The 21,102-nt window shown below is 42.1% G+C and overlaps 1 protein-coding gene across 1 annotated transcript; it reads right to left on the bottom strand.

The window, feature by feature from the left end:
* Positions 1 to 4,684: 4,684 nt before the first annotated feature.
* LOC138670546 (protein-lysine methyltransferase METTL21C-like) lies at positions 4,685 to 19,766 on the bottom strand. Its single transcript, XM_069757966.1, has 3 exons — positions 19,504 to 19,766; positions 16,167 to 16,321; positions 4,685 to 11,501 (listed from the first exon to the last, which is right to left on the bottom strand). Exons 1-3 carry the CDS (start codon positions 19,670 to 19,672, stop codon positions 11,376 to 11,378), a joined length of 450 nt encoding a protein of 149 aa, XP_069614067.1. The 5' UTR covers positions 19,673 to 19,766; the 3' UTR covers positions 4,685 to 11,375.
* Between the last annotated feature and the right edge of the window lie 1,336 nt (positions 19,767 to 21,102).

Raw genomic sequence — 21,102 nt, 5'->3', positions numbered from 1 at the left:
AGGAATCACACGCTGGGCAATACTTCCTGCTGACATGAAGGCTGCCATTTATTAAGTTTGGTAAAGGAGGAAGAATTGCCTGCTGCCATGTGGCGTTCTTTTTTTTTTTTTTTTTTTTTTCATGGTCCGTCATAATTCTTCACCCTGCAATTACATTGTAGGGCATTGTTCACGTAGAACATTAGTGAATGCTGATGTTCTTATTGTGTGTGCTTGGAAGTGGCCATTGTTCTAATGAAATTGTAGTTTAAAAACTGGAGTAGTGATGAGCGAGTATACTCGTTGCTCGGGTTGTCTCCGAGTATTTGTGAGTGCTCGGAGACTTAGTTTTCCTTGCCGCAGCTACATGATTTGCAGCTACTAGACAGCTTGATTACATGTGGGGATTCCCTAGCAACCAGGCAACCCCCACATGTACTTAGCCTGGCTAATAGCTGTAAATCATTCACCTGCCACGATGAAAACTAAATCTCCGAACAGTCATAAATACTCGGAGGTCACCCGAGCAACGAGTACACTCGCTCATCACTATACTGGAGTAATAGTGTTAGTCTTTCCATCATCCATGTGGGCAGCTGGATAAGTGCATTTGTTCTGTATGTGCCGTATTACTGTACATTTAATTGAAATTGTAGTTTATTACCTAAAGATTTATCAAATACCATACACTACATTGAAAAAACATTTACAAATATTACCAATTCGTTGATTATATTAATGAATTATATCGATCATCGACATTAAAAATAGAAACTACAGCAGTAAAAAAAATAATGAACATCGTCAATGAAAAGGAAAAGCGGTCTGGATGCTAGTTGTAAGCATTGCAGCAAGGGAAACTTGGGCAACTATTACACAGAAGAGACTGAATAAAATGTGATATATTAAGAAATACTGTCACTCTGTTTGTGATCTGTCAGACCCCCACAGATCAATGACTTGTGGATAAGTGCTAACTTGTTTTCACCAGAAAAACCCTTTAAATTTGTGTGAAAAACTGCTATGAGAAATTCATACTAGCATAATATTTTTTAGAGTATATTTTTTTGGCGCAGTAATGTATATAAGTAATGGTTATATTCACTTAAGCATTGTGTGACTATCACCGTGGCACAATCATCTCCATTCTTCTTCGCAGCTCTGTCGGGCTGGATGAGGAGAGATAAAGCGCCACGATTTTCAGGTCTCTGATGTCTTGTATGTAGGTGGATCGTTGCTGTAGTCTGAAGGCCGGAGGATTGTGAAGCAGGATTTTATGTCTGACATTTGATCCATTTTTCTTTCCCGTGCGCCTAATTTCTCACTACATCCCCACCACATAATGATGTTACCACAATAATTTTTTGGAGGATATTATTGGCCGGGTGCTGCACATTCTTCCTTTTCCTTCACTCCCACCGCACCTCCCCAGTCCTGACACTTGGCAGCATGGCCAAGGACTTCAATCGTTTCATCTGAAAAGACAGTCTCATTTCTCTTTGGTCTGGCACCCTTTAATGAGTAGACATTGTTATATCTTTAAATCAATAGTACATGTGAAAATTGGATTTACTAAACAGTCTATCAGAGAAATTTACCTTTTTAGTGGAAAAAAACTGCCTTGTGAAAGCGGGTTTTCCCATTATTGTGATGAAGTACTGCTCGAAGTGTGGTTTCAGAACTTGCTGCAGAATGTCTCTCTTCCATAGAATTTTAAAAGCACCAATTGTTATCGCCTATATTAGTAATGGGAAAATCTGTCTTCAATTAATCCAGATTTTGACAAGCAATTGAGTGAAAAATCAATCCAGGAGGTGAACGAAGCAAATTTCCTTGACTAGATATGACCAAGGTCTTTTATTTTCATGTGACTTATTGATTTATGAAACAAAAATTAACATTTGCACTATAAATGTATTTTTGCAAACTCCATAGGGCTGATTCAGACATCCGTTTTTTCCTGTACAAGTTCTACCCATGTTTTGCTCAGATAGAACTCATATTTAGACATGTGAACTACCCCATAGACAATGTATTTTTGTGGACCGATGAGTCCGCACCAAAACATGGAGACGTGTTCTACTTTGTTCCATGCTATGGATCAAACTTTTCAATGTAAGTCTATGGGTCTGTGAAAAAATTGGACAGCATTTGGATGCCGTCTGTGTCCTGTCTGTTTCTCACTGACTGCTAAGCTGCTTGAGACCTCCATTTTATTTTAATCTTTCTTTTGAATTACAAAAGAACTGATGAAACTCTGATGGTAAAAACTGAAACACTGATGATTAGTGATGAGCGAGTGTACTCATTGCTCAGGTGGTCTCCGAGTATTTGTAAAGGTACCGTCACACTCAGCAACTTTGCATAGAGAATGACAACGATCCGTGACGTTGCAGCGTCCTGGATAGCGATCTCGTTGTGTTTGACACGCAGCAGCGATCTGGATCCTGCTGTGCCATCGCTGGTCGGAGCTAGAAGTCCAGAACTTTATTTCGTCACCAGGTCGGCGTGTATCGTCATGTTTGACATCAAAAGCAACGACTCCAGCAACGAGCATAGGGCCCCTAGATGTGTGTCGGATCGGTACACTCCGGCTGTTTGACATGGAGCTAACAGCCAGCGAGAACGAGAAGTGAGTCGCCGTTACGTCACTGGATCGCTCCTGCATCGTTCTGGAGTTGCTGTGTTTGACGTCTCTACAGCGACCTAATAGCGACGCTCCAGCGATCTACTGTAGTTTAGGTCGGCTCGTTGTCTATATCACTGCAGCGTCGCTGAGTGTGACGGCACCTTAACTGCTCAGAGATTTAGTTTTAGTTGCAGCAGCTGTATGATTTACAGCTGATAGACACCTTGATTACATGCGGGGATTCCCTAGCAACCAGGCAACCCCCACATGTACTCAGGCTGGCTAGTAGCTGTAAATCATTCAGCTGCTAACAAAAACTAAATCTTCGAGCTGTCACAAATATTCGAAGACCACCTGAGCAACGAGTACAGTCGCTCATCACTACTAATGATCAGTCAGTTTTTTTTTTCTGCATATGACAAAAATCTCTGATGTCTGAATGAGTTGTTATATGGAAGGGTTGCTTAGGTAGGTTTACTGTACTACGAAGTCCTGTTTGGTTAGGCGCTGCAGAGATGTTATTCCTAACGGTATGTTTCCACTTTCAAGAAACGCTGCGTTTTTTACGCTGTGTTGAGCCGCAGCGTCCAGATGTTACAGCATAGTGGAGGGTATTTCATGAAATCCTGTCTCCACTATGCATTAAAAGACGCATGCAGCATACCCGCGAAAACGCACATGCGGCGCGTCTTTTAAGAACGCAGCATGTCCTTACATTGCAGAAATAACGCAAGGACAGCGCAGGTGACCTGCCAGTGACCTCAGGTGCAGATTTGGTCAGGATTTTACCTGCATAAAATCCTGACCAAATCCTGATGCAATCCTGAACGTGGACACATACCCTAAGGGTATGTGTCCACTTTCAGGATGGCCGGCGGTATCGTCGGAGCGGCTTTGCTGCTCTGCGGTAAGCCCCGCCCCCTTCTGTGACGCGATGATGCCGGATGTGTTCGTCGCACCCCACACATAAAGCCCTGTGCTATATCTTGCGGCTACGCAGCGTCGCAGCAAGATATACGGACATGCTGCGATCTGAAAAGACGCGCAGCATGTCCGGAGTCGCAGGGCCGCCGCGTGCGTGTTACCACGCATAGTGGAGACGGGATTTCATTAAATCCCCTCCACTATGCTGTAACATCTGGACGCTGCGTGTTTGACGCTGCGGCTCTATGCAGCGTCAGACACGCAGCGTTTCCTGCACGTGGAAACATACCCTAAGAGTCTCAAATCACCTCAGCAGAACTTTGGAGCTCTGCTCGGAGTGATCATCAAGTCTTTCCATGTTTGATCTGCTTGGCCAGATGACAAAGCCCTCAGAAAGGTTCTATTGATTTCAAACTTTATTAATGCTGGAAACCACTGTCATGGAACAGTCTTTGCTGCACTGCAGTAAGATCAGGAGAGCAGACTCAGTCATTACATGTCTCACTCAGGTAATGCTTTCATTCATTTATTATAAGCTCTGGAGGCAGATTCTCAGGGAGATCAGTGTCCGCCTTCAGATCATAATAGCTCATTTACATATTAAGGAAAACATGGATGTCTCTGGAATAAGACATCGGATCAAAGTTAAAACAAACACAAATGGGAATCAGTCTCTGTCAGCAATTCTAAGGCCTAGTTTACATGTCTGTGTGTGTGTGGGTCAAGCAGAGACAGCAAATGGAGGCCGTCATATACACATGTGAATACTGCCAAACTGAATTCAAAAGAAGAGCGAAGCGCAAACTTTTCCATGATGGTTTCCCCCCCTCATCTTCCATTCCTGGTTTTGGATTATAAATGATGATGCAAAATACACAAGTGTAAAAGAGGTCTAACAAAGCGGAGTTCCATCAATACTTCCTGCATACACTGTGCTTTGTTTCTAGTCCCGTTACATATACAGAGTCCATAATGGCTCCTTTACGTTGTAAGACACACCAAATGCCATGTTTTGTGCCAGCCAGCCTATGGATCGCCCTACTATACAAATGTCTTGTTTTCTTGACAGTTCAGAGCAGACTTATCTTTTGAGTTCTACTTGAAAATTACAGAGAAGCCCTGATACAATCTACAATCTTTTTTTTTTTTTTTGTACAATTCACCTACCTAATAGTACATCGTAAGCAAAGCGGTACATTTATATTCTGCTGGCTGACAATTATATCTGATATACCATCACGGAATAACCACGTTTTTAGCTTAAAATCAAGTGCTTAATTGTCTGGGGGTTGTTGCTAGAAGAAGGAAAATCTATGGAAATGTATTTTTTTTGCGTGTGTTTATAATTTCTTTTAAACGTTTATTAACCACTTTTCTGTATTGCTTTAGTGTGACAGCCCTGCAATGCTAGCACTCTCTTACTTGGCTTCTGACCCAGCAATTTTATCACAAATAACTTCATCCAGGGTATCTCCAACCCGTGCAGAATGGAGACAGGAGGTAAAGAGGTTGTCTGCAACTTGTACAACTCCTTCTTAAATCCTACATTTCCCAGTGTAAAATAGAACTAACAAATGCTCATGCCCCAGCGCCATTCCATCGTTCTTGACTCTGGATTTTGTTAGGGCTCATGTGACATTGGCTTTAGTGGTCATGTGATATAACAATCAGTGGCTGCTTCCCACCGCAACTGCAGCCCATTCGTGACTGCTAATCAGCTGTAGTGTTCACGTGGTCTAACAATGGCTGGAGGTCAATATCTGTTATTTGCGGGAATACACTATAGTATTTGAGGCTATCCGAGTAGTAGACTGCCACTTTAAACCTTACTTCCAGGAGCCTGTAGATCATCTTCCTGTTTTTTATTATGGGAGCTGAAGAGGGATGTTCTTTTACAAAACTCATGCAAAGTAGTGGGAAAAGACCTGGTTAACACACAGTTTTGATCTACTTTATATCTACCACAAACTGGCTAAGAAATGTTTAGGATTCATACGTGTGTGGAGTGCTAGGTACACTGTTCATCAGCCACATCTGTACAGACATCTACCGTAATGCAATTTCTGGAAAGCTGGCGTACATAAAAGTATTTCCTATAATCATTTTGTGTATCTATACATTCTTCAACATTGAAATTGCAACAACAAGAAGTTAAAGTTGTGGAGTTATGGAAATGACAATAATGATGGACTTGTTGACAACATTAGAGGTGAGGGGATGGATTTGCGGAACTGCGATCTGGTATCCAGGTCAGTGGTACCTGGCAGCTAGAGGACAGCAACCCCAATTTTGTACCTTTCAGCAGTCTTGGCGCAGCTTTTGATTAGCTAAGGCTGACACAACATTATCTGTGTGTTCGAAAAAAATGCAACCAGCTCACCTGAACGACTTCTGTAGTAGGGGAGCATGGAAGTCTGTTCTGACCAAAATGTATACGTCCAAGAAAAGCTCAGATAAAGGATGCAGGATCGCATCTGAAACTATGGTTTTATTCAATAGTTTACAATTCTAACTGAAGCTGGAGATTCACCTTTCACTTCTTGATCATCTGTGCGTCACTTTGCACGCTAACAGATTTAGTGTTATGCCAGAAGGTAAGCAATGTACAGTCATGGCCAGAAGTTTTGAGAATGACACCAAAATTATATTTTCACATGATCTGCTGCCCTCTGGTTTTTTATAGTGCTTGTCTGATGTTAACATCACATACAGAAATATAATTGCAATCATATTATGAGTACCAATAGGTTACATTGACAGTTAGAATGAGTTAATGCAGCAAGTCAATATTTGCAGTGTTGACCCTGCTTCTTCAAGATCTCTGCAATTCTCCCTGGCATGCTGTCAATCAACTTCTGGACCAAATCCTGACTGATAGCAGTCCATTCTTGCATAATCAATGCTTGCATTTTGCAAAAATTTGTTGGTTTTTGTTTATCCACCCGTCTCTTGATGATTGACCACAAGTTCTCAATGGGATTAAGATCTGGGGAGTTTCCAGGCCATGGACCCAAAATCTCTGTTTTGTTCCATGAGCCATTTAGTTATCACCTTTGCTTTATGGCAAGGTGCTCCATCATGCTGGAAAAGGCATTGTTGGGCGCCAAACTGCTCTTGGACGGTTGGGAGAAGTTGCTCTTGGAGGACATTCTGGTACCATTCTTTATTCATGGCTGTGTTTTTAGGCGAGACTGTGAGTGAGCGGATTCCCTTGGCTGAGAAGCAACCCCACACATGAATGGTTTCAGGATGCTTTACAGTTGGCATGAGACAAGACTGGTGGTAGCGCTCACCTCTTCTCCGAATAAGCTGTTTCCCAGATGTCCCAAACAATCGAAAAGGGGATTTATCAGAGAAAATGACTTTGCCCCAGTCCTCAGCAGTCCACTCCCTGTACCTTTTGCAGAATATCAGTCGGTCCCTGTGCTTTTTCTGGAGAGAAGTGGCTTCTTTGCTGCCCTCCTTGAAACCAGGCCTTGCTCAAAGAGTCTCCGCCTCACAGCGCGTGCAGAAGCACTCACACCAGCCTGCTGCCATTCCTGATCAAGCTCGGTACTGCTGGCAGTCCGATCCCGCAGCTGAAACAGGTTTAAGATACGGTGCTGGCGCTTGCTGGTCTTTCTTGGGAGCCCTGGAGCCTTTTTGACAACAATGGAAGCTCTCTCCTTGAAGTTCTTGATGATGGGATAGATTGTTGACTGAGGTGCAATCTTTGTAGCTGTGATACTCTTCCCTGTTAGGGTACCGTCACACTATAACATTTCGATCGCTACGACGGTACGATTCGTGACGTTCCAGCGATATCGTTACGATATCGCTGTGTCTGACACGCAGCAGCGATCAGGGATCCTGCTGAGAATCGTACGTCGTAGCAGATCGTATGGAACTTTCTTTCATCGCTGGATCTCCCGCTGTCATCGCTAGATCGGTGTGTGTGACACTGATCTAGCGATGCGATCCAGCGATGCGTTCGCTTGTAACCAGGGTAAACATCGGGTAACTAAGCGCAGGACCGCGCTTAGTTACCCGATGTTTACCCTGGTTACAAGCGTTAAACTAAAAAAAAAAAAAACAGCACATACTTACATTCTGGTGTCCGTCAGGTCCCTTGCCGTCTGCTTCCCGCACTGTGACTGCCGGCCGTAAAGTGAAAGCAGAGCACAGCGGCTGTGCTTTCACTTTACGGCCGGCAGTCTGTGAGTGCGGGAAGCAGACTGCAAGGGACCTGACGGACACCAGAATGTAAGTATGTGCTGTTTGTTTTTTTTTAGTTTAACGCTTGTAACCAGGGTAAACATCGGGTAACTAAGCGCGGTCCTGCGCTTAGTTACCCGATGTTTACCCTGGTTACCCAGGGACCTCGGCATCGTTGGTCGCTGGAGAGCTGTCTGTGTGACAGCTCCCCAGCGACCACACTACGATTTACCTACGATCACAGCCAGGTCATATCGCTGGTCGTGATCGTAGGTAAATCGTATAGTGTGACGGTACCCTTAGGCCATTTTTATGCAGTGCAATGATTGCTGCACGTGTTTCTTTAGAGATAACCATGATTAACTGAAGAGAAACAATGATACCAAGCACCAGCCTCCTTTTAAAGTGTCCAGTGATGTCATTCTTACTTAATCATGACTGATTGATCGCCAGCCCTGTCCTCATCAACACCCACACCTGTGTTAATGGATCAATCACTAAAACGATGTTAGCTGCTCCTTTTAATGCAGGACTGCAATGATGTTGAAATGTGTTTTGGGGGTTAAAGTTCATTTTCTGGGCAAATATTGACTTTGCAAGTACAGTAATTGCTGTTAAGCTGATCACTCTGACATTCAGGAGTATATGCAAATTGCCATTAGAAAAAATGAAGCAGTAGACTTTGGATAAATTAATTTGTCTCATTCTCAAAACTTTTGGCCATGACTGTACAGGCCTCCCATCTAGCTGCTAGGTAACACTGACCTGGACCGCACAGCGGCAGATTGATCCACTCATCACTAATGTAAATGATATGCAAATGATTAAAAATCAAAACATTTTTCCCGAACACTTTGATTTATTAATTATAGAGTATATATAGTATATAGAGTGCCACATGCAGAAATACATGTACTTACAAGATTTGTTATGCTGTTAATAAAGTTATTAATGGGTGTCTGAGGAAGGTTCTGCCACGCTGAATGCAGTTGAGCATGCAAATCTTGAAGATCCATATTTTGGCAACTTCCTTTGCAATTACCAGTTAGATGTGTACAATGAGGGACAAATCTGGAGATGATGCAGGCCATGGTACACATTTAAGCTTTGCAAGCTGCCAACAGTAGCTCCAGCAACTCGCAGCCTGGCATTGTTGAAAAACGAGACACTTGAGAAATCAACATACCACTGGTTCTAGGTCCAAATCAATTTCACGCCATTCTTTTGTATACCTGGAATGGAAATATTACAGGGGTCTGACTGCTAAACACTGTCACCCCACACCATAATCCTGTGCATTGGACCACTATGCTGTTGAATTGTGAAGGCTTTTTCATGGCATTGCACATGTGTTGTCAGTTGGAGAATGGTGCATAGTGATTTAGAGATGAGCGAACCTAATGTCCGGTGCTGAGCGAGATATATATTCGTGTCCTCATTTCTATGTGGTTCAGGTACAGTTCTGGTACCCGAACTGAATTTTGGACCCAACGAACCTGAGCTTCCACGCGTCCATTCATAGTGATCCGCTCATTTCAAATGAAATTGGACATCACATACCAAGCCTAAAGAATCAAACAATGTCTATAGAAACCTTTGGAATGCATTTGGGGGACATTAGGCTACGAGCCAGATGTCCAGATAAAGGTATTTCATTGACCTCGCCACCACTCTTAACGGCTATGGTGCAGAGTAAGATGGATGTCTATCCTCGTCAACGATGACCTCCTCTATTGTCTTGGATGATAGCCTGAGATTGGTGTAGAGACCATGTGGGCAATTCCATGAAGGCTTTCATGATGTACTGTGAAATGTCCCTGGAGCTTTTTGCAATGTGACAATGCGTGGCTGCATGTTACTCGTGCTACTGTGAGCAGTCTGCATGGACTAAACATGCTACCATGGCGTGTTGTATGTCAAGACTTGTCTCCCTTTTTTTCCCACATTTGGTACACCATTGATCTGCAATTGCAAAGGGAGCTGCCAGCAGTGGATCTTGATGATTTATGTGACTGAGTGCATTCAACATTACAGAATATTCATCAGACAACTATTAATAACCTCATTGATATCATGCCAAGGCAGATAAGAGCGTGCACTTCTACACGTGGTGCTCATACTTGATACTGATGAAATTAAGATGTTTTCAAAATTTTCTTTCCAGTTTTTCATCATTTACGGATCTTTAACATGTCTATTGAGCCTGTGATTTCCATAATTCCGTGATTTTTCCTTCATGGTGTTGCAATTTCAATGGAGTGTATTACTCAACCTATATTCTTCTTTATCATTGGTAAAGTGAGTGGTACAACGTAGCATTTACCAATCCAAATTCTCCTCGATTGCATGTATAAGTGTTTTAGGATCAGGAAGGAATGGCATGCTGAGAGTTGTAGTTTCCCAGCTTGCAAAAAGCAAGTTAAGAACAACTGTTCTAGAGACTAGGAAGCCTTCTTGGTGAGCATTATTTTAATAAAGTATACTTAAAGGGAATTTGTCAGCAGATTTTTGCTATGTAATTTTAGGACAACATGAGGTAAGAGTCAAAACACAGAATTTAATGATGTGTCATGTCAGGTTGTGTGCTATTGTTTACTTTCACTAAAGGTTTTATAACAAGAGCATTATCATTGCTGTGACTAGCTGGCGTGTGGGCACTCATATGACTCCACCCCCTCCTGTGATAAGCTGCTCACTGTCTAGAGACAATGTACATACAGAGCCTGGTGTGGGCGGGGCTAGCTTCCTCAGCTCTGCTGCATTGCTAAATCAATAAAACTGTCAGAACTGCTGCACCCAGTAAACTAAGAGATCCATCGTTGGAATAAGGGTCTCTTTCTCCTCGTTATACTCCTCTCATATGAGGTTGCAAAAGCCTGCTGACAGATTCCCTTTCAAGATTTTGGAATTTATTTAGAGTCTTTTAGGTAGGACAATATTTCTGTAATTGCTGGGTTACAAGCCTATAGAATTTTCACCTTTCTATTACACTGGTGGAGACGTACTGCTTGTGACTCAGTAGACACAGATCTCGACCCCTGAAAAACTCCTCGTGTTATAAATGATTGTGTCACCCTAATATTGTTTGCATGTGTTTTTTTCGACATGAACCCAGTCATAGGAGCATTTAACTTACTTTGTGTATTGCTTTGAAGATTTTAACCTCTAACTCTGGGTATTCTGCCAGGACCTCTGTTTCAAATGAACTGTTAAAATCTGCTAAGAAATCATAATCGGTATTAAATCTGAATTTGTTTGCCCATAATAGCTGAGTCCCGGGCTGGCACAAATATTTCATCGTTTTCAGAAGTTTATCAAGACAGGTGTGATGGTACACAACATCAGCAGCGAGTACATAATCAAACACGTGAGCAGCATTCTGAAAGTTTCCTTGAAGATCGTGCCCCCATGTCAGCTCTCGCACTTCGGGAATATGCAAGCAGCGCCCTTTAGTGTTTCTTGACAAATTAAATCTTAGATTTCCCAGTATGTCGGGCAGGTCAGTCGCAGTGACGTGAGCTCCTAGAGAAGGAAATCGGTGTCACACTACGCTGTACGTGCAAGGGTCGGGTGCGCTTTACTAGCAACAACACTCCATTGACAAGCAATTAGTCTGCGGTTAGTGTGCGCACACTCGGTAATAAATGAATCACAGACCTAAGATACATGCGACAATCGATACCAGGCCAGTGCCAGAGCCGATTTCCACAATGTTCTTGTTTCTCAAATTATATTCATCTTGGTTTTCTTCCAGGAAGTAAGATAACGCCTTCGCCTGAAATGAGTAAAATAATTTTTGATATTTTAGCTTGATTTTTTTGTTATTTCTTTTAAGGGAAGCTGGCAGCACAAAATGACTGTTCAATCCAAGCACAGATGTTCGGTGCACCCTTGGGGTGGCCAAACTCTTTGGTGCATCGTTCTGCCCCTTCTTTGATTGACAGCTCTAGATGGAAAAGAAGTGGGTGAAAGTGATCAAACATGCAAAAGGGTTCAAGTACCTGTGCTACGTATGAACAGTCGTTTTGTGCTCACTGTCTACCTTAAATAAAAACAATTCTACCATTACAATGTCATTAATAATGTCGGAATTGCATAATTGTGTAATTTGCAAGATCTCAAGCATGCGGTGGCATTCCAATAATAACCTAGAATTGTGCTTTTCCGTACTCTCCGTTCTCCTCCGGCTGCTGCTCAGTGCGATACGGCTGTGTGCATTACGTCTTACAGGGACTATTCTACACTCAGATTTAGGGGAATCATTGAACTGGACAAAAAAAAAAGTTTTGCTGTATGTAAAGTGGGTCAGTCTTGAAATTCATTTGGGATAATTTTACTTCATGATCTTCTTTAAAATAGTTCAACGAAAAAAAACTGAATCTCTCAAACCTGTTATAGAGATTTTTTTTTCACTGTCCTATATGTAAGATTGAAATGAAAAGGAGGCAATTAAGCTGCAATTAGGATATGTTACTAGGACAGAAGTCAATTAGACTTGCGTTAAATGAAAGAAGGGAGAAGACAAAAAAAACTCTGTAATTAGACAAATTGCCAAAATGGATGTCACTTTCTTTGCTGTATGCATATATTGTATGCTAATGAAAATGTTTTCTATCACCCCTTATGTCCAGAACTCTATCAACAGTAGCTCGCCCTTCATGTGAATAGATTTGAATGTGAATAGATTTCATAATCCTTATTCCATCATGGTCTGAATTTCTCTTCAATAGGAACTGAGGTGCAGTACCCAAGAATGGCCACTGCACAGCGTATGGCGCTATACAGTGTACATCGGTGGCCTTGAAAGCTGCAAACAGCTGACTGAAGGGGGTGTTGGACTCCCACCAATCTAAAATTGAATACTCATAAGAATAGATCATCAATATCTTAAGTCCTTTAAATTAATACCTTTAATAACGTTTTGGCACCTATGTGAGGTGCATTATACTATATGGGGGCTGCATTCTACTGTATCGGACTATGGGAAGTGCATTATACTATGTGTATTATATGGGACCTGCATTATACTGTATCAAGGACTATGGGGAATACATTATACTATATAAAGAACTATGGGGTGCATTATACCATGGGAAGTGCATTGTACTACATGGATGATTATGGGGGATGTATTATATTATATGGAGGACTATGGGGAGTGTATTATACTAAACAAGCAAAATATTCATTGAGTGATTGGATTGTTTATGCTGAAACAAAAATCATTGTTCTCAGCAGCACATTGCTTGGTGTAAACTGTAGATATGCTGCTGATACCATGATACTGTATGGGGACAGATTGATCTACTAGTTATTAGTGATGAGCGAGTGTACTCGTTGCTCGAGATTTCCCGAGCACGCTCGGGTGTCCTCCGAGTATTTTTTTTTAGTGCTCGGAGATTTAGTTTTCATCGCCGCAGCTGAATGATTTACATCTCTTAGCCAGCTTGATTACATGTGGGGATTCCCTAGCAACCAGACAACCCCCACATGTACGTATGCTGGCTAGCAGATGTAAATCATGCAGCTGCGTCAACAAAAACAAAATCTCTGAGCACTAAAAAATACTCAGAGACCCCCCGAGCGTGCTTGGGAAATCTCGAGCAACGAGTACACTCGCTCATCACTACTAGTTATTATTCTGTCCCCATCATTGTTCATCAGCTAGTGTAAAGAGGCCGGGCAACAAGCATCAAACAACTTCAAAATTGTCGATCACCCTCGTTTAGCAGCCTGAACTCAGCACATGTATACGGACATATATACCAGGATGGGAGATATTACTGCAGAATTGGAGGACATTACCCCTATAACAGTGTCTGAAAAATACGGTACATTGCTATAAACTAAAGCTCATTGCCTTGCAACCTACCTAAGCCATAAACTTCGATCTACCATTGTGTCTCCTGAGTAACCCAGTACTGTATGTGTAGTGAAACACCTTGAAGTGGCTAGATGGACTTACGGTATTCATAGCATGTGCTATTTCTTCACAATAGAGGAATTTTCTACTATTTGGAGCCTGAGTGAGGAAGTGGTATACATCATACTCCCTAAATGCGAGATGTCACTTCATCTTTAGTATGAAGACTATATTCTTAACCCTTTTGTAACTAACTTAGCATGCTAACTGCCACGGTTAAGCAGAAATCAAGATCCAGGGAGTACTGGAGTTACATTAGGTTATCTGTACATAACCTTCTACCTTAATTTCAACTATCCTTTGGCTCTGATATCTCTGGTAGCCAATCCTGTCTGCAGTACAGTATTGAGTGATAAATGCAGACCGGACCCAGTGATGAGTTTCCAGTTACACTATGTGAGCGTGGATCGAGTGTCTGTGCAGAGCTATTGGTTGAGTTCAGCACTGTCAATCAGCCAGTCTGTGCCTCACTACGGGCACTGCAGGGGCCTAGCCACACTCCCATATTGTCATTGCCAGCTCTCGTTGTGCTGCAGAGAAGATCCGGCAATGAGAACTGTCAATCAAGGCATGACTTTGCTAAGTATGCAAATTGCAGTGGCATATGGGTGCACTGAACCTTTTGACTATGTAAAGAATGCACCATATTGCCCTTACTTGCATAAAAAAGATTTTTTTATGCCAACTACACAAGTAAAACCTATACTACAGATATATGTATGTGTAGTTGATGAGCCAACTACTGCACCCGCTAGGGACCCATGGAAGAAATAATGTGCAAAGTAAAGCCGGTTCATACAGGACTTTATCACCGCATTCAGAAATCATCCGCTGCTATAGACCTTGTCTCGGTCCATATGTATTAGTCAAGGGTACACACAGACTTAGGCCCCCATGAAAGATCATTAGACTGGTCCATTATATGGCTAGAATTCATCAGATCATTCCCGTACAAGCAATCTGATCAAAAGGAGCAATCCACATACATTGAATGAGACTCCCAAATCTACTGAGACCATTTACTGCTGCACGGGTTGCACATTTGGTATGTCCGCCACCGGTGTTAGTATTAATCATTGTTTACACTTTATTTCCTATTTGGCTTCATTTTGCCTTCCTATATTTTAGAACGTGTCAACATGACTTTGTTGCTCAAATGTCAGATTTGTGTCTAATTCTATTTAATCTCGACTTCCACTGCTGGATTAGCAGTGTTGATGGAACCTGGCATTTCAAGCCCCTAAATAAAATGAATCCTAAGCTTTGTATTATACCTGCCTGTTGCTATCCAGTAGTGCAGGAGCAGAATAGTTCATAAGCGTTTTACACAGCTGGAAAAGCTATTGAAATGTTCTATTATATTTTCTGAAATAAATCACTTAAACCTTTCTAATGAACATTTGTTCCTGATTTTTCTTCCTAGCAGTTCCATACAACTCCCACGGTCCAGGCTTTGACTCATGATTTGTGGGTGTCAATAGAGCACTCACAAGTCTTGCCTGCGAAGGAGGGGGGAGAATGTGGCTGACAGCACCGCAGGAGTGTCGGTATTTTTAATACCACAGAGTTTGATTATGGAAAGAAATGAAGAGGTAAATGATGGAAAAGAGCCTTACTAATTAGTCACAGAAATAGCAAATCATTCAACAGCCCATGAAAAGTCCAGTAAGCTCCCCCAAATCTCCCGAGTTCCAATCCTCTGGTCTTCTATTACTTATTGTGTGGCTCATGGTTTCTAAAGTTTAGTTTGGACTTCACTGTATCAAATTTTTCTGAATTCAGTTGTGCTCTTGCTTTAATTTTCAAATTCTTAAATTACTTTAATTAGGCAGCATGAAAATAAGAAAGTTTGCAATTGACTTGCTTTTTCTGCCTGCTGTCATTCTCCTGTAAACAGAGCTTTTATCTATTACAGTGTACAGCTCATTTCCATGGAACTTCGCTCCAGACCCTGACCCAGAGTGCGCAGTAGCTACAATGGGAGACGTTAACTCTTAACATTCCAGTCACCTCTCTTCAGCTTACTGATTTCTATATAGCAATTATCTGGTCCTCTCCTGCCCTCCTTTCTCTCTGCTCCTGAAGAGATGCAGTTATAAATCACCAGCAGTCAGCTTTCACAGCAGGTCTGCCCATCAAGACTCTCTGCTCTCTAAAGAGCTCTCAAGCTGTGTGCTAGCTCAAAATGCCCCGATATCTCTATGTGTAAATACAGTGATAGCAATATACAGTCCAGAACAAATCACTGATGGCGGAACTTGTGCTGAGCGTCATGGCTCTACCAGAGCTGCAGCTCTGTTACTCTCCGGAACAGTCACTCGAGGAGAGCCAACCCTACCAGAAATGAAGAAGTGAGGAGACTGGAAAACTGTATGCTGCTCAAGAGACAACTTGAGAATAACCATTTTAAGCATGCTGCTCCACTTTACTATGTCACTAAACTGCACATTACCTTAATATAGAATATTATAAGAATATACAAAGTACACATAAATGACACATAAACGTATTACTCACTCCTGGCCAGGTTACTCCTCCGTAGCCTTCAATGGACTCCTGAATAATAATTTCATACCCTGCAAACCAGAGATATTCTTTACCAAAACAGGAGTAGACAGTGGGAGTCCATGCCTTCCGGGGTTGGACAGATTGTTGGGCGTTACATATGACATCTATAAAAACAATATAATTTTAAAAAATCTTATTGCAAGGATACTAAACAACAACAACAAAAAAACATTTCAACTATATACTCTGCTCTTTTTATTAACACCTTAAAAAATGTCAATTTTTCAATTGCGCATGCGAGAATCGGATCTCAGGTTCGGAGAAGATGGAGATCTTTTAAATTGTGTGAGTCAGCATTTATCAGACTGCACTCGGATAACATCTGTGTGCAGGCCGATATTCTGCACGCGCCAATAAACTTGTATGGGTGTGCGTCATCTGACATACGTTGCCAGTCGCAGCAAGCAGCGATTTTTTTTTATTTTTTTTTTTTTCCTCATGCCGACTCAGCATGAGCAAAAACAAAGTCGGCACTGCTCCATAGTATAACATTGGAATGAGTGCAATCCGATGAAACATCACATAGCCCTCGTCCGAGTTATACACTGTCTATTTGCCAGTGTGAGCGAGCCCAAAATAAGGCAAAATAAAACAAAAAAAATGTTGAATTCCTCTCTGCAGCCACTATTACATTGTTTATACAGTTCAACACAAAAAGACATTTGAGAAAAGACTCTGTGCTCAGATTTCCAGCTTTCAGTTCCTTCACAGAAACAAAAAAACAAAAAAATACATTGACTCCACCACATGAAAAATCCACGGTATTGTCTTCATTTTACTGGAAATAATACTGCCCCATGCTGCGCTATTTGTTACTACTTTTCTGATGAAATCTGCACAACCGTAGGAATTTTCCATAAGGCTTCAGTTGATTTTTGATAATCAGAATAGGACAGATTCTGAAGTGTTGTATATTTAGTGCACAGGTTCCTCTACAGCTACATCACTACCTCTGTGCTGCTGGCTTGTTGACCTAGCTGCAGCATTGATGTCCTATTTTCACCATGTGACCACTGCAGACAATCATTTTGTTGTTTTTGTGATTTTTAGATAGAGCAAGCCTATGCACTAAAAAATGAAGCGTGGAAAACTATAAGTAAATGGAGAAAAAAAAGTAGGATCATAATGGACTTTTTTAGTTATCACGGCTCCTGTAAAAATAGAAATTACGACACAAGCGTGAATTCTTAAAAATATGGTTGTTGTAACATTGCATCATTGTATCAGGGGGTCCAATAAACTTTTAATTCAGAAGCAGCGGGGTCTCGAAAATGATAGAAAGAAAGTATAATAGAAAGTTACATACAGATGCATCTCACAAAATTAGAATATCATCAAAAAGTTAATTTATTTTAGTTCTTCAATACAAAAAGTGAAAAATATATAGAGTCATTACAAACAGAGTGATCTATTTCAAGTGTTTATTTCTGTTAATATCGATGATTATGGCTTACAGCCAATGAAACCCTAGCAAAGGGAAAATCTTGTCGGCAGAGGGAAGCATGAAGTGCTCTAAAATTTCCTGGTTGACGGCTGCACTGACTTTGGTCTTGATAAAACACAGTGGACCTGGACCTACACCAGCAGATGACATGGCTCCCCAAACCATCACTGATCGTTGAAACTTCTCACTAGACCTTGGAAATCAAGGTCCCGGAGTCTGGAGGAAGAGTGGAGAGACAGACAATCCAAGCTGCTTGAGGTCTAGTGTGAAGTTTCTACAATCAGCGATGGTTTGGGAGCCATGTCATCTGCTAGTGTAGGTCTACCAGGAAATTTTAGAGCCCTTCAGGCTTCCCTTTGCCAACAAGCTTTTTGGAGATGGAAATCTCATTCTCCAGTAGGACTTGGCACCTGTCCACACTGCCAAAAGTACCAATACCTGGTTTAAAAACAACAGTACCCCTGTTCTTGATTGGCCAGCAAACTCGCCTGACCTTAACCCCATAGAGAATCTTTGGGGTATTGTCAAGAGGAAGATCAGAGACACCAGACCTAACAATGCAGATGAGCTGAAGACTGCTATCAAAGCAACCTGGGCTTCCATAACACCTCAGCAGTGCCACAGGCTGATCACCTCCATGCCACGCTGCATTGATGCAGTAATTGATGCAAAAGGAGCCCCGACCGAGTATTGAGTGCATTTACTGAACATACATTTCAGTAGGCCAACATTTCGGATTTTAAAATCATTTTTTCAAGCTGGTGTTATAAAGTATTCTAATTTACTGAGATAATGACTTTTGGGTTTTCATTGGCTGTAAGCCATAATCATCAACATTAACAGAAATAAACACTTGAAATAGATCACTCTGTTTGTAATGACTCTATATAATATACGAGTTTCACTTTTTGTATTGAAGAACTGAAATGAACTTTTTGATAATATTTTAATTTTGTGGGATGCACCTGTAGATCTTACTCATAGATATGACTGGACAATCCCTTTTAGTATTGCACCTTCTGCATGCACACCCTGCAAGATGTAAAAGAGGGATGAACCTAATTAGGATAACATCTGATCAGCCCATTAGTCTCATAACTGGCAATCACACATGTGAATTCTATCAATATTTACTGTCTCTTTAAAAAATAACTTCTAATGGGGGAATTAGGGGGACAACTGACATGATTAAACTGTAAATGTCATTGAGGGTCTTTGGAAATAGGATGACAACTCACATGAATAATGTCAGTAAGGGTCTTCGGAAATAGTGACAATTTACTGTACATGAACTATGTGGGTTGGAATTAAGGCACATTTTGAACTCTTTATTTCAGTGTTAAGAGTAAAACGTACCCCTATATTTCCAGGTGTTTTGCATTTTGGGTTGGATGCTGCCTACTGACCTTGTCTAATATAAAATACCACGTTCTGGCATCACAAAGTTCTCCTTACTCTCCATCATAAGAGCACATTGGGGCTCATCATCATTCATTGTGGATCATGCCTATATGCAGTAGATCCCAGATCACTATGGCTCAGGAACAGCCTCCATGTTCTGTGTAGCCAGGACTCTTCATCATGTCTCTGAGCCTGGCAGACCAAGTTCTGGTGGCATCTACAGGTAGTCTGCATCTCTTCTTGAGATGTCCATCATATTCCCCAGCCTCTGGAATTAGACCAGCTTTATACATATTTGTGACCTATAAACCATAGATGAATTGATATTTGGGTTGTAGTATTGGGGTGCAGTAAGCAAACCCTGGTCTTGATGTATGGATGCCATGCTGGCTGCTCACAGGTTGGTGGTGGTATGATGAGGATGGTTGAAGGGGCACCTACCTTTCTGATCGTCCCCCAGTAGAGGGGTCTCGGGCTCTGGCACATCCGGCTGCTCTCCTCCTTCTTCATCACCCACAGTTTCACCAGCTCTCTGCCAGCTGTCCTCCTCCTCTGCAGCGGGGAGCTGAGGCTGCACACAGGGCACACACTCCAAACACTCAGCATCCATAGACGAAGACGAGCAGGCTGCGGGGATCAGAGCCAGCTCCTCATCCTCTGCTGTGGGCGGGGGGCAGGCTGATTACTAATCTGGACCAGTCCTGCAGGAGACACAATAGAAGGCATGAGGCAGCAGCCTGGCATCCTCAGATGGCACATTCATCAGATATGTGTAGGGAAAAGGCAAAAGCTTCCATGGAGTCACACGTGTGGTAGCTGAAAATGTGAGAAAGTCCAGAGCTGCTTGTGGTCAGGGTCTTCCAGCTGCTGTGAAGAGAAGGGGAACAAATGCAGATGTTGTGTTTTCTTAGCAAACCATAGTAGTAAGGGCTCGTTCACACGTCCCTGATTTTTCTCATACTCAACAAAAAAAAGTCTGAGATTCATCAATGGTTTGTATCATAGTTTCATCAGTTTGGTCACTTTTTACCATCAGAGTTTCATCAGTCCCTCTCGAATGTAAAAAAAAAAACTGATGGAGGTTTCCCAAGCTTTTCCAATCAAACAATCCGTGGAACTTGGACGGTACGCGGATTGCACCCAATATTTTCATGGATCCGTAGATTTCCATTGGCGAGTCTATTCGGAGATCATTTACGTGATTTTGTACCGACCATAGACTACAATCGGAGTTCTCTCCATGAAAAAAATACGTTTAGAACTCGTATGCAAAAAAACAGACATGTGAATAAGACCTTAAAAAGGTTCTTCCCTTTTTTGCCTTTCATGGACGAGACAGGAATCGCTGCTTCTAGAGGCAGCGTTATGGAAACGACAGGGCGCAGCTGCAATCCTTGCGTAACTCTCATAGAAATAAATGGAAGTTCTGAAAAGGTAGTAGTAAGGTGAGTTACGCTATTGGGATAACGCCAGAGTTATGGAAACAATGGAACTCGCTGTTTACATGTAACTCCCATTCATTCCTAACAGGGTAGCATTATAGATCACATAGCAACATTGTGACAGACATAGGAATGTTATGGTTCCTAAATGGATGTGTAGGACCTGACATCTACTTTTTCCCAACATGGTGATAACTAAACCAGAGATAAAGAGATCAGGGTTGAGGACTGGTACCCGAACCGGACTTTGGACTAAATCTTGCTCGAACCAGACAAACCCCAACATCCACAGGTCCGCTCATCCCCACTTTTGAGCTGTCTATAACAAAGTTAAAGGGAACCTGTCACCTGAATTTGGCGGGGCCGGTTTTCGGTCATATGGGCGGAGTTTTCGGGTGTTTAATTCACCCTTTCCTTACCTGCTGGCTGCATGCTGGCCGCAATATTGGATTGAAGTTCATTCTCTGTCCTCCGTAGTACACGCCTGCGCAATCTTGCCTTGCGCAGGCGTGTACTATGGAGGACAGAGAATGAACTTCAATCCATATTGCGGCCAGCATGCAGCCAGCGGGTAGGAAAGGGTGAATCAAACACCCGA

The sequence above is a fragment of the Ranitomeya imitator genome, chromosome 3 (assembly GCF_032444005.1).
Source record: "Ranitomeya imitator isolate aRanImi1 chromosome 3, aRanImi1.pri, whole genome shotgun sequence".
Taxonomy (NCBI): Eukaryota; Metazoa; Chordata; class Amphibia; order Anura; family Dendrobatidae; genus Ranitomeya; species Ranitomeya imitator.
The sequence above is the reverse complement of the archived record's forward strand: the minus strand, read 5'-3'. Positions and strand labels throughout refer to the sequence as shown.